Genomic DNA, 14411 nt, shown 5'->3' with positions numbered 1-14411 from the left:
TTGTACTGTCATTAGTGTTCACATCCTTAAGTAAAACAAACAAGAGGATAATACTTCCTCCCTAATAAGGTCACCGCTGACCTAGAAAGCCAGGCTGGATTTTCCAGATTTCCAGGGACTGAGTCTGACGCTCCTGCGGCTCTGACCTCTGATATTTAAAATAATAACAGAGCAGAGGAGGGAAGTAGGTCACCAGGTGACTCAGCACGAGGCACCAACGGACGAGCGGGAGAGGCAACACCACACGTCGCTCATCCTGATGCCACAGAGCTGTGATCTAAGGCCACGCCCCTCACTCAGACCCAGAGGAAGTGCGTCATCATATATAATACTAAACATTTGAAGGTTTACCCGAAGTCAGTAGGTGCAGCCACAACACACCTTCCTCATAGGACAATAATGAATACTGTATTCTTGTTTAATACATTGAATGTCCTTCTGCTGCTTTAAAGGGGTAGTTCAACATTTTGGCAAATTCACCTATTGCCATAATCCCTACTTTTAATTATCGGTGCATGTTGTTTTGAGATCAGCGGGGCAGAGACGTGAGCTGCTCAATGAACACAATAGAGGTGAACGCTACAGGTCCCCTGTCCCTCAAAACTTATCAAATACACAATCCAACAACTCGCGGATCTCAAAACATGCACTGACAATTAAAGGTAATGAACCTACTCCTATGACTATAGGGATTATGGTAATAGGTGAATTTGCCAAAATGTTGAACTATCCTTTTAAGTCTCATGAGTCAAAATCAACAGAACTATGAATTTGCTACGGTTTTGTCAACTAAAAAAACACCATATTTCAATTCTTAGGCAGAAACTAATTATGACTTCAGTTGGAGACGTTTTGCGTTTCATTTTCACTGATAAAAATATAAGAATGATGATGTGATTTTTGCTGAAGCTCGACACGTTTCCTTATGTCTGAGTCTTCTCTGTGCCACCACAGTGCTCATGTACCAAGAACTGAAGCTCCTGTTCTTGGATATTGCACTTAGGGTGGTGGGCAATATGGGCAAAAAAAATAGATTTTTTTTAAAATTATACGATAATGATGATCTGACGATATCCTTTAAAATGTGATTTTTCTTTTACAAAAAATGCTGTAAGACTCTCCTTCTTACCAGAACATCTATAGATGGACACAGTTCTTTTTTATTTTCTATAAACTGCAGCATTTAAGAGAACTCCCAGTGTGGAGTTTAATTGGGAGTTCTCTGCTCTGAGCCTTAGAGACGATGTGTTACGGTCGCCACCGAGACTGCTTGTGGGAGATTACGTAATCACCACATGACTGAATCCTGCCCGCTGATTGGCTTCTGAGGCATGAATCAGATACACGATATCACCACTTGACTGATATATCGTGCACGTCTACCATTTGATATTGAAATGAATAACGCTACTCTTCTCACTTGTATAGTTGTCTTTGTTTTATGGAGCTTTTATGGAGGGCGGTGGCTGACTGGTAGTCAGAGGACTTTTGAGTGGACGCCTGACTTTTCCAGACCACAGTTTAAAGTGTCCTAGCAGACCCCTGACTGTTCCTGGTGCTGACCCATCACTGAGGACATGAGACACTGTAGAGCACTGTGAGAGGTCCACTGACTAGAAAAGAGCTCTATGAATGCTGCTGCTTTTATATTAGTCACTACAGGTCAACCTACAAACCAACTGTCACCTAAAAAAAGACAGTAGCTTGCAAACAGAAATCTTAATGAATGAAAAGAGAAGGATAGCTCCCCTCCCCCCACCCACAGGGGGGGTGTCAGGGCAAAGTGCAGCTGGTTTTGTAGTAGCTGGTAATTAGCTGACGTTGCCGTGGCGAGGAGGCCACATGGCATTTCCTTCTACAGGCAGACCGCAACAAAATGCTGCTGCTCAGCACCTGGCACTGCACTCGCACATATATGCACTCGGCATCCGCTATTTATATACATACTGACTCAAATATACCCCGCAGTCTGGGTCAGCCACCAGGCCTCGATATATCCCAGCTACAGATGCATGTGTTGTCCTGGCAGAGACAGACCAGCTCTTCTACAGTCCACGCTCAGTCGCACAGAGACTAGAGCTGTTAGTCTTTACACAACGTAACACCATCAAGGCTACAGGAACAAGTCCATTAACCATCTAACTGGCTGAGTGTCCAGATCAATGTTACTCCGCCTGGATCACATGTGAGCTGCTTTCCATGTGTGTAACTGGGGACTGTTGGGTCTCTGTTAAAGGGATAGTTCAACATTTTGGCAAATTGGCCCATTGCCGTAATCCCTATAGTTTTAGGAGTAGGTTCGTTACCTTTAATTGTTGGTGGAAGCTATTTTTAGAACGGCGGAGCAGAGCCGTGAGCTGCTCAGAGCTACGCTACAGAGGCTCGTGGGATTTCTTGGTTTCCTTCATCAAGCCCATCAAATACACAATCCAACAACTCCAAAATGCTCTGGTGGACAAGTTGTGACCTGCACATTCACCACGCTATGAGATAATAACACAACGTTACCAGACAGAGTTGTTGTAGAGGGAAATGCAGAGACTGCTGCTGAAAAACAGGAACGCACATCAGCGGTTTTGCATGAATTTGCCTCAAAAACAACTCCGTCTCATAATGTGCAGGTCACAACTTGTCCACCAGAGCGTTGTGGAGTTGTTGGATTGTGTATTTGATGAGGGAAACCAAGAAATCCCATTAGCCTCCATAGCGTAGCTCTGAGCAGCTCGCAGCTTTCTGGACATAGTTTGCCCATGCCTGGTCTAGATTCTCTGTAAAGTGTCTCAACAAGACTTCTGTTGTGAACTGTCATCATACAAGTAAAACTGACTTGAAATCAAATGTGTAGTTGAGACTCAGACGACTCTTGTCATGCTTCCACACAAGTCGCTTGCAACCATTTATTATTTATCGAGTATCCGTGATGACACATCTGCCCAATGCAACCTGGATGTTGCCATAGCAACCAAGGTCGTAGTGCAGACCCTTCAGAGATGGGTGAGAGACATAACAAACTGCCGGTGTCTCAGGGTCACTAAGTTCTAAGAGTGTTCTGTAACTACGACACAGGTTTGAACAACATGTTTTAATGTTGTTTAGGTTCCACTCATCTTTACACACTCACAGTAAACTCAGGGTGTGTGTGTGTGTGTGTGTGTGTGTGTGTGTGTGTGTGTGTGTGTGTGTGTGTGTGTGTGTGTGTGTTCGGGGAACCTCTCGTTTGAATCGGCCGCTCACTTTTTAGAAAGGCTCCTTTCAAACAACCAAATCAGATGTGGCAGGGCTCATCACCCTGGTAACCAGTACATCAGGGGTTAACACTTCTTGGCGTGTCTGTCTATCCTGGGCTGTATGATCGTATATCATTACATCATACAAGGGCTGTGGTGGTGATATGTTGCCATGGAAACAAAAGCCACTCTTGGTGCTTATGGATGCAGAGCTCCACCAGAGGACAACACTATATGGACACGTGTCCTAATGTGGACATGCAGCCAGCGTGGCGTAGCCTGGAGTTAAATATGGTTCAGACCCGAGTGTTTCTCTGCAGCGTGCTGCTTAATAAACACTGGACCAGTTCACACATTCAAAATGTATGACATTTTGCCTTGGTGTTTGATTCTATGTGTGGGAATGGGGGAGAAAAGGAGGACAGTCTTTCTTTTTTTTTATGTCTTTCTCATATATGGTTATTTTTCATATTGTTCTGGTATATTTTGATTCTATATAATCTTGGTATTATAATTACCGTTGTACTTACCTATTTTATGGATATATTGGATTAAATCCTGTGGGCCCTGACAGTTGATATAAACATGCATACAAGGAAAATCCAATAAACATAATTTTGAAAGAAAGAAAGAAAGAAAAGGAGGGCAGTCCAAGAAGCTCATAATGTTAAGTGGTCAGTGCGGACATAAAGGCAATAAATCAGTTTTGTTGATGAGCACCACCTACCTTCAGTCAGTTCCTCAGTCTTACCACCACATTAGGTTCATATATGATGTTTTATGTTTTCAGTGCTTGCAAGTGACTATGGAGGACTTGGTTTGTAAAAGCAGCAACAACAGTCATGCATGGCAGGAGGTGTGTGTGTGTGTGTGTGCATGGTGTGTGTGTGTGCGTGTGTATAACGTACCTCCACCCTGCATCATCTTGTAGATTTTGCTCTCTATGTGGAGCTGTGGGTGTTTGGTCTTCACACATTCCAATTTGATGGCGACCTCCTCTCCGACTGAGATATCAGTGCCTAGACAGAGACAGGGACAGACAGACGGACAGTCAGCTGCAAGGTAACACGTCCAGAGAACCAGTTCTACAACACAATCACAATCACACAGCTCTGAGTCTGGCCAGACTTTAATAGAGGAACCAACGGCACCGACACCTCGTCATCACTGGCTCTTTGAATAGGTTCAATCTACTTTACATAATTATGTGAGTCAGTCATAGAGATGCTGGAACTGAACAAATACTGATGGCCGTGTTTCACAAATACGGTTTGTGAGTTTTACTGAGCTGACCTAGAATATGTTGTATGCTACTTAATACTGTGGAGCCATAATTGAGGAGAAGCGACAAGACCTGTTGGGAAAACCAGGAGAACCAGGTCTGTGCACGGTTGGACTTTTTAACACCAGGAGCTCTTGGTAAAATGTAAGAGGCCGTAGGCTCTGTATTAGACCCACCACACTGTCCAGGCCATGGAATTAACGTGCATCGGTTTTGATCGTTGCATAATCTTTGTGTCTCAGGTTGTTTTGGGACACTGAGGTGGAATTGAGGCGCATTGCGTCATGACGTTGTCCGCGCGTCGCTGTTTTGATCAGGATATCCCAATGGATTACAATTACCATGTTAACAGGAATAGCACTGTTTGCTCACACATGTAAACAGGTTACACCGAATGTTTCAGAAACCAGAATATTGACTTCAACCCATAAACGTAGTCATTGTATTATGTAACAGTTCTTAAAGGGATAGTCCAGCTTTTGTTGAAGTGGGGTTGTATGAGGTATGGCCATTAAAGCCCCAGTCTGTAACTTATTTGGCTTTTTATCAGCAAAAATCAAATATGTCTTTCATAAATACGTATTTCACTGAAGGTGAATCACAGCTGCTACAAATGAAAGCTTTCTCTACCTTAGAATGAGTTGTTACAAGTCGTTACAAATATGCAAGGGGGGGGCGAACCGAACCGGGGCGGCCATGTTGCATCGCCATTTTTTGGTTCAGTGGCAGCATGACCGTAGGTAACCACGGAAACTGAGCGGAGCTGTGGGCTCGGCCTGTTAAAACTGTCACCACTGTGTAGTGTGAGGAAGGACGAGACGAGAGAAAGTAAAACGTGGGTCAGGTAAACAATACCACATCACCATGACAACATGTTGTCACGCCTGTATTGTTTTGCCTGGTGCTGGCGGACCACTTGTTTACATAGACGCTTGTTTATCCTGTTACATGCAGCGTCTGTTGTCTGTCTGACGTCTGCCCCATTTCACCTGAATGCAACATCAAGAATACGTTCTGATATGCAACCGCACCGCTAGATGGGGGGGATTCCTACATATTATACCTTTAATATCTGCAGTAGAAGGTTCCCACTGTTTCTCAGTACAAGTCATTTAATTAACACTCTTCAAACAGTTCTTTCCTCCGGTCTCGGTCCTGTAACATCACCCTGAGGTTCCTGCAGTGGAAACAGGGCTGGTCTCAGACCCACTCTCACCCAGTGGAAATACACCGCCCCCCCCCCAGGCTGAGGGTGGAGCATGCAGGAGAAATGACAGAAACTCTATCAACACACCCACCTACCCACTGCCCTCCCCTCCAGACCCTCTTCCTGTGGGGTCACTCAGCCACTGGGGGGCGTCTCTCTGGTTCATCCAGGTGGAAAAACCTCTGTTTTTGTGGTGCGTGTGTAAAAACGGCTCAGTAACCCGCGCGCTGCTCTTCCTTCATGCATCTACTTGCATGCACAGCCCACATTCCTCCCAGCTATCATTACGTTTCCATCTTGCTCCGACAGACAGGAGGATTGTGGGAATTGTCTGCCTGGCTGGGACCTCTCTCTCTCTCTCTCTCTCTCTCTCTGTGATCTGATAAACCAGAGCTTCAGCTGCTTTCTTCCTAAATATGGCCATGGGGTCCAGTTCCCTCCACATCAACAGAGCAACTGGACACCGGGTTACATAATCGCACTTCACGCACACACAAGTGATCTCATGTGAGCAGCCTTTGGATCGTGGAGGCTCGCTGCAGAGCATGGTGGGTTTCTTTGTATGATGTCATGGAGGTGGGCCGCTCCCACCAGGGCGGGGCACTTAGTCATCACTCATATCAACTTTAAGAGGCAGTTTTATGTGCACATGACGCGCAGGATGCAAAACGAGTTAGAGCGTCTCATTCATCATGTGTTAATCAACAAGAGTCGTTACATTTTTTATTATTCAATTATTATAATTGTATTGAAGTGATTACAGGATTTAAACCCATAATTTTGGCTTTGACGATAACTAATAGAGATGCACCAATTGCAAAATTCTTGGCCGATACCGATTTCCAGTTTTTAAGGAGGTCTGACCTGCCAAAACCGTTTTTTCCGATACCGATTTTCTACCTAAGAAATATTTATAATCATACAATAGACACCATTTGTTTGGCTTGAGTACCCTTTCCCAAATTTAATACAAGTAGGCTACCCCTCTCCCAGACAACATTTGCTTATATAATTGCAATTAAAACCACAACTAGTGGTAGGCTATATGATGCTATCATAACCCCCCTTTTCAAGAATAAAACATCACAAATAAGAAATAGAGTGAGAGTCTATAAGCGCTTCTGCCCCTCAGCTCTGTCTGTGTGTGTGTCTGTGTGTGTGTCCATCTCTCGCGCTCTGTTTAGCGCTGTGTTTTATTTTGAAAATTGTTTTATTTTGAAAGAGATTCTCTCGTGTTTCTTTGTGTGACTTCCTGCCAAGATTGACGCGATCGCTCGCGGCTCGTTCACAAAATAGACCAGATGCCGAAACGATCGCTGCAGGGCGCGAGCCGGCCGCGGAGGATTTGGACACTGAAATGAAAATGCCCCCGCTTCTCGGAGCTTCCGCCCCGGCGTTATATGGTGTTATCCAATCACCGACTGGATATAAAACCGGCCTTTTTAATCGGCGGCCGATTGATCGGTGCATCTCTAATAACTAATCCAATCATATCTGTTATGTCATTTTATAGACTGGTTTATGGAAAATAATAAGTGACAGATTATCTAACAATGCAGGTAGCATTCAAACATGTAGGAGGTTTATATGTGTTTTAAGTCTGCCATTGTGACTCACAAGTGAACAGCACTTTGAAACGCACCAAAAGGGAGTTGTTCTAGTTCGTGCCGGGCCGATCAATACGTCAATCGATCAATGAACTATCAGCGATGAGGGGGGTGTGTGTGTCTAAAGGCTCTTCACAGTCAACATGTTCCATTGTGCTCTGTGCCGTCTTGCACAATAGGAATGTGATTTGCCTGGGCAGATTTTTCTGGGGAATGCGCCCCCACTGCCCCACCCTGCACCCACTGGTCCTCTCACGGTGGGGTAGTTGAGTGTGTGTGTGTGTGTGTGTGTGTACATGGGTGTGTGTGAGAGCACGTTATAGCCTTGTTTAATGTAGTTAACTATGACTAAATATGTTCCACCACCAACTACCTTTGTTTCCATGAGTAAGACAAGACAGCTCTGACGTCACCGTGACTCTCAATCCGAGATGCAACATCAGTGGAAAAAAACACGACTGAAACACAGATGAGAAGATAAAAGCTGCACCAGAAGCTCTCCCCATGTTTGTTGATGAAATTACAAATGATTTTTTTCAAACAATGTCCGAGCCTAAAAGCCCTTCTTTACAACGGCAGATAACTTCTCCTATTCAAATAGTGAATGCTCCACCTATTCTAAACCCTGTCAGTACAATACAACCACCGAGGCCTTCAAAATAAAAAATCAGCACTTTCTGCCACAGGCTGAACATTATTGGCGTGGGATTTACTGCAGGGCTGTTGCACAATGTGTTGACTGTGAGGAGGTTTCTTTTCTGATTGACTCATATTGTTGAGCGTTACGACGCAGCGAACCTGCTCATGTTGTTGCAAACCTACCTGTTAAAACCAGTTTAGAAAACATAAACAACATTTACATAATATCTTTCTTTTTTTTTAAATTTTCCAACACGACAAACAACTGTATACGAGTCTCCCCTCCCCCCTCCCCCCTCCTCTTCCCCTCTGTCCTCATAGCAGAGACAAACAGGAAGAAGACTAAACAGGTAGTGGGTAAGTTCAGAGTACAAAAACAACACAGACAACCACCGTAGCTGCAAGCAGAGATGTGGAGGATAACTATACTCTACGTCACATGTCAGATCAAAGACACAGCTGTGTTAACAACATAGTCCTATAGAGTAAAGATGCAGTGGACAGCAGGTCAGTCTGTCTGAACCCTGGAAAAAGCAATGACAAATAAACTTAAATGTTTTTTTATTATGAATAAAGAGTCCAAAGGTAAAAGAATAAAAAAGGACGAGGTCAGATAGATGTCACTAAAACTATAAAATTAAATCAAATCAAATCAATAAAATGAGCACCAATGTTCCAGGGAAGGCGGTGCAGCAGGCACACGTGTGGTGTTGTGTGCGAGCGGTGCGGTGCGGTTGGCAAAACATGTTGGGACACGTCCCTGTACGCTGCACGAAAAGCAACACATGCAAAGTGGGAAGTTGCAAATCTTAAATATGTGAGCAGATATTCATGGTACCTGACAGTAGAACGCTCCTGATGGGACACAAACACACACACACACACACAGGGCTGACAACAACACAAATATCTGACTTCACTGGGCCAAAACCAGCCGAGAAGCTCTGCTCATAGGTCCAGTTGGCCGTCTTATGGGAATTCTGTCCTTGTCACAATTTAAAGGGGAACTATGCAAGTCCACTCGCTTTTCCGCTGTTTTGCTAACCCTCTCCTGGCCATGTGCATCTGTTTACAACGAAGCCAGCGAGAAAGCAATCAACAGAGGGTTAGTTAGTTTAATCTGTCATAAACAAGAGACTACAGGTTACTGTCACAATTACTCCAAAGCTGTTAAATCGGGGTAAAATAAATGTAGCAGAGTCAAGCTACAAACCCTGCATAGTTCCTCTTTAATGCAACAGGGAAAATTGAATAGTTGACGGAAACATGTCTGCCACCTCTACATTAGGTGGCGTTAGGCATTATTTAGATCCATGTGACCATATGGACCCTGGTTGACCCATTCCTCCACCTAGTAAACAACTGGACGACCGACCAGGAGAGATGCACTTTTTTTTAATACAACTTCTTCTTGCTGGTTGTACTGTGTTGTTGATTATGAATTGCACTGAAGTGGCGCCGACGCATCAGTGAGAACGTGGAGAATGTGACGTCTTACTGACATACTGTAGACTTTACATACAGTACAGATGAGATGCACGCTGTCCCTCGTGATTGTGGCGATTTCGCGAAGCGAGAACGTTACCGTTGTGAAGCGTGCGCACATGCATTGTCCAGTTTCAGTCAGATTAAAGGGGAACTCTGCAAACCCCGTCTCTTTTCCACTGTTGCTAACCCTCCTCCTGTTTTCAATGAAGCTGGTGAGAAAGCAATCCATGGAGCGGTGGCTAACGCTATTTATCAGACACGATGTGTATATTTGTGTAGCCTTATCTGTCATAAACAAGAGATTACGGGGTTACGGGGCGAGTTTGTGTCGCGAGAGCTGGGACACCGGGTCGGAGGCTCTGGTCTTACCAGGTTGGTTTTCAGCCAAGAGACGCTCGGTGGAAGGCAGAGAGCTTCCAATCTCCCTGGAACAACTTATAAGTCATTTATTTAAATATTATAATGACTCCGAAGCTGTTTAATTAAGGTAAAAATGTAGCATAGTTAAGGCGAAAATCCTACATATTCCTCTTTAAGGCGTATATATGCAGAAGAAACTCACTTTCCAATCACATCATCCAGGCATTTTAGTCAGATCCTAGTCAGACTATGTGTGTTTACATGCACTTTAGTTGTCCAGTTATAGACACATTACGGCCATAATTTGTTTTTGTTTCTTTAAAGTAAACATCATGTAAACGCACTGAGTGACAGTCTGGATATCTGCAGCTTCTTTCATCATCCAGCTGTGCCGTCTCAGCCATATGACTGACAGTCTTGTCCAACCTGGACAGAGATCACCAGCTCTTCTACCAGTTTGTGAATATTCGACGGTCCACGTTTGAACCCAGTCACAGAACATAGAGTACAAGGACCGGTTCCAAGAGCTGACCTCATCTCCTCCTGCTGCTGCCAGCAACAAGCAGCCTCTCTCACACCGATACAGGCTCAATCCACCGCTCAGACGCAGCGAGCTGCTCGCACACGGCAGCGCACCGCGTGGGCGTGTTCACGTGGGACTCGCTGTGAAACACTGTCACGTTTGGTGTCAGGTTGCACACATTTATCAAACTTCAAACTATCTTTTCAGATTGATCTTGTGTGCATTAAGTTACATAATTTTTTTTTTTACTACAAGCACGCAACGGTGCCAGGCAGCAGACCTAACAAACTTGAAGCGCTGGGTGGGTGAGGTACTTTGAGTTTAAATAAACACGCAGCACTGTTCTGGCTTGTTAACAATGTTGCGTCACATTTAGTCACCGGCCGCGCAGTGGGGAGGAGAGCAGGGAGAGACGAGGAAAGACAAAAACACAAAGTGATTATGTAAGCAGCTGGCAGCGCTCACTGTCGCTCCAAACAGCAGCTCATGTGGAAGATAGACGAGATCCAATTAATGCATTAATTAACCTTCCCTCTGCTGGACACTGGCAGGCCGGCTACTGGTCCGGTTGTCCAGGAGATACTCAGGACAACTTCAAACCTTTATTCAAGCTCCAGGAGATACTCAGGACAACTTCAAACCTTTATTCAAGCTCCTATTACCAATACAAACACACGGCTGCACTTCAATACACAGCTCTGAGTGAGTGGAAAAATAAAATATACACCTGATGGTGCAGAGGTCATGTAAGCAGCCTGTGTTCACAGCAACTACGGCTGACTGGAAACGGTTTTTTCAACCATCCGGTTTGTTATCTTGGACTTTGCTTAGAGTGAAAAAACAATAACAACAAAATAAACTGAGGTTGAGGCCTCATCAGCTCACTGATCAATAATGAAGATATGTGCAAAGAAGCCAAATCTTGTTCACTGATAAATCGTCTTTGAACGCTCACTTTCACCCTAGCCCAGGATCAACAGTACGACCCGATCATTAGACGACACAGCAGCTACAAGAAGCCAACACACCTGAAAGCACAAACTGTGGAGCAGTCACGCGCGCTGGACGTGTGTGAGCTGGTGTAAACAGGAAGCAGGTCGTCTGCTGCTCACTTGATCCGCTGCCCAAGATAGAGCGAATGAGGAACGGCAGACGGAGTTCAGCATTAAAAAGCAGAATTAAACTGGACGACAGCTGCGAGCAAAGACTATAATAATAATTATTCTATAATAATGGATTTTATTTGTAATGCACTTTATATTGAACCAACAATCTCAAAGTGCTACAGAAAAACAAATAAGAATTCAAAAGAGAGGTTGGTAACTCTTGTTAATAATACTGATGGCTTACATTTATAGCGCTTTTCCCAACACCCAAAGCACTTTACAGAAACCATTATTCATTCATACACATTCACACTGATCACCGTCCACAAGTATTTAGGCTTAAACAGCTGGGCTGATGTTTCAGAGGGTCTGTTTGAGGCGCTAAGTGTGGACGACAGGTGCAAATGAGACTAAAATGTATGAGTATGCATGAAGCCTCAGGCTTTTATCCACTGTGTTGCTGTGGAGGTGGAGGTGGCCCACCTCTCATCACAACCAGCATCAAAATGAGCCATTTAGTCGACTTCTGTCAAATTAAATATTAACGTGCAGGGAAAAAAGGCCACACATGCAAGATATTTAAAGGGTACATCTCAAGTTTGCTGAACATTTACTGAAAGGAAACTAAATCTACACTCATGTTTTTCAGCGTTAAACTCCGTCATTGCAGTTCAACTGCAGTCTGTTTTTAATAGTCCTCACCGCAGCATCCCATTATGCAATCAAGTTTCAGTTCAGTATCAGTTACAGAAAAAAAGTCATTTACATTTCTAAAATCTGGCAGCAATGGTTGCAAAATCCTAAAATGTTGTTTAACATAGGTGATTTTTTAATTACTGGTAATTTACTGAAAATCCATAAAACCACATGAATGAGTAGGAAAATAAAATACGTTCTCAACAGACAATTTAAATAGTTAGCTGTTGGTAATGTGTACATAGCACTCTTACATAACACCTTAACAAGTTGATCAATAGGAAATTAATACCTTTTTATAACAACTTTAATAATTAAAACCTTCATACGTGAGAAATGTATCAGGAATTTTTAGACCTCAACCTTTTCATGATGCAGTCTGAAGGGTCTGTCTCTATGGTATGGCTGGTAAACACCAAGGCCTCTGAGATCAGACTGAACATCTGTGTCAGTGTGTCTGCTGCCTGGACAGGGCAGCAGCTGATGTGGTGTCAGTGATGAAGTGTCCCAGCAGCCTGTAAAAGCCTCATGAATTAACAATGTCTCTTCTCCCCACCGCTGTTCAGATGACTGAGTGTTAAGCTCAGAAATATGATCAGCTCTTCTTGACCTCCGTTGCCAAGAGCAGTGGACCTTCAGAGGATGCGCTGAGTAAAGGTGCTCCATGACAGGGGCGGGATGGGGGAGGGGGGCAGGGGGGGGCTCTGGTGTCTACTACATTAGCTAGCTGCAGGCTTTTAGCAGATTTATGTTCCCCTTTGTACCTCACAGAACACAGTGATGATGCACTTCCCATTATCTCCGATTTCTCACATCTGGCCAAACTGCTGCTGCAGGTCGGTCTCTCTCTTTTGAAGCTTTGTCCTCAGTGAGAGGAAACACAGCTGATGCTCTACTACAAATACCTGTAATAACATATGAACGGTCCCTTTACACAGGCGGATGGATACAGTCAAAGCTTCATATTATATTCAAATCAAGCCCCCAACTGAGACCTGCAGATATGTACTCACTTTTAATAACATTATGAGGCAGTGTTAGCTTAACCTGAGATACAGGGATTAACCCGTGTTAACCTCGGAGGCTAACACTCACTGTTTGATTTACGTTAGCTTCATACAACAGAGGATGGGAGGGACGGAATCGACCCTGTGTTATTTGAAGGCGGCTGTTAAATGCCATTTACCACCTCAGGCACCACATAGCAGAACCTTTGGCCCTGTCAGTCACCCTGTTCCCGGACTAACTGACTCTTCCCTTCGAGGCAAAGAGCAAACTCAAACACCAGCTAGCAGGTTGGCGATGCAGGCTTTAGCTCCACAGCAGCCGTCAGTGACCCTGTGTGTCGTTAGCACGGCTCGTTTTAGACGCTGCTATCACACCATGACAGGAGAAGTGGTCCCCGACTCGAGCCCAGTGTACAAATATAACGTTTACTATTATTAACGTAGCAGAGCTTCGGTTTAAGCTAGCGTTAGCTGTGTTAGCTCCACAGACTGCTAGCTTAGCTTAGCGGCTAACGCTCCAAACATCGAACAGCTGATCGATTATCAGCTCACCCACTATCCCGAGAGGAAAGCAGCGGACAAACCCTCACAGCCCCCGGGTTCAGGACACACATAGAAAGACCTATCAGGTGTCTCAGACTACAACTCACCCAGGTAGATGTCTCCAAACGAGCCACTTCCAATCTTCCTGCCCAGTCGGTATCGGTTTCCCACTCTCAGCTCCATGGTAACGGGCTGTTTCAGCCGGCAGCGCTCGCCTCGCCCGCTAGCTCCGAGCTGGTCACAAAAACAAAACAAATGTAGAGGTTTCTACAGTCCCGGTGCGTTCAGGGGCAAAGCATCCAGCTCACAGGACCTCTCTGCAGCAGGACACCAGCTGTCTTCCGTTTGTTGTCTCGGCTCTCACAATCTTTCGCCACTTGTTTTAAAACGTCGCAAACGTCGCACGGCGGTAATACGGTGCTCGTCGGGAAGGTGGAACAGCGGACTTTGTGCTCGCACGGTTTTCGCTGTGATTTGGGTTCAGTTCTCTGCGGATGAAGACGGATTTTGAGGAGCTACTGTCTGAGGTTTTCTGTGGATCGATCCTCTCCCTGTAGCCGCTGTGTCTGTGCTCCCTGTTCGAGTCCTGCTCAGTGATCTGCTGCTCGGTCTGACGACACTTCCGGGCCGCGGCCAGAGAGCCTCTCACCGCAGAGACACAACACACAAAATACACAAAATACCACATACACTGCTGTAAATGGAAAAGTAAATCCGCGTCAATAA

General features: G+C 44.8%; 1 protein-coding gene across 1 annotated transcript in view; it reads right to left on the bottom strand.

Moving 5' to 3' along the window:
* csnk1da (casein kinase 1, delta a) overlaps positions 1 to 13919 on the bottom strand; it is a 28177-nt gene extending 14258 nt beyond the window's left edge. Inside the window, exons 1-2 of the mRNA XM_085785213.1 lie at positions 13793 to 13919; positions 4136 to 4246 (exon numbers count right to left, since the gene is read on the bottom strand). Coding sequence (XP_085641339.1) covers positions 4136 to 4246; positions 13793 to 13868 — 187 coding nt within the window. The 5' untranslated portion in view covers positions 13869 to 13919. The remainder of the gene's footprint in view (positions 1 to 4135; positions 4247 to 13792) is intronic.
* Positions 13920 to 14411: the final 492 nt, after the last annotated feature.

The sequence above is a fragment of the Trachurus japonicus genome, chromosome 8, assembly GCF_045865225.1.
Source record: "Trachurus japonicus isolate A0001 chromosome 8, Traja_1.0".
NCBI classification, from domain to species: domain Eukaryota; kingdom Metazoa; phylum Chordata; class Actinopteri; order Carangiformes; family Carangidae; genus Trachurus; species Trachurus japonicus.
This window is presented reverse-complemented; position numbering and strand designations above follow the sequence as displayed.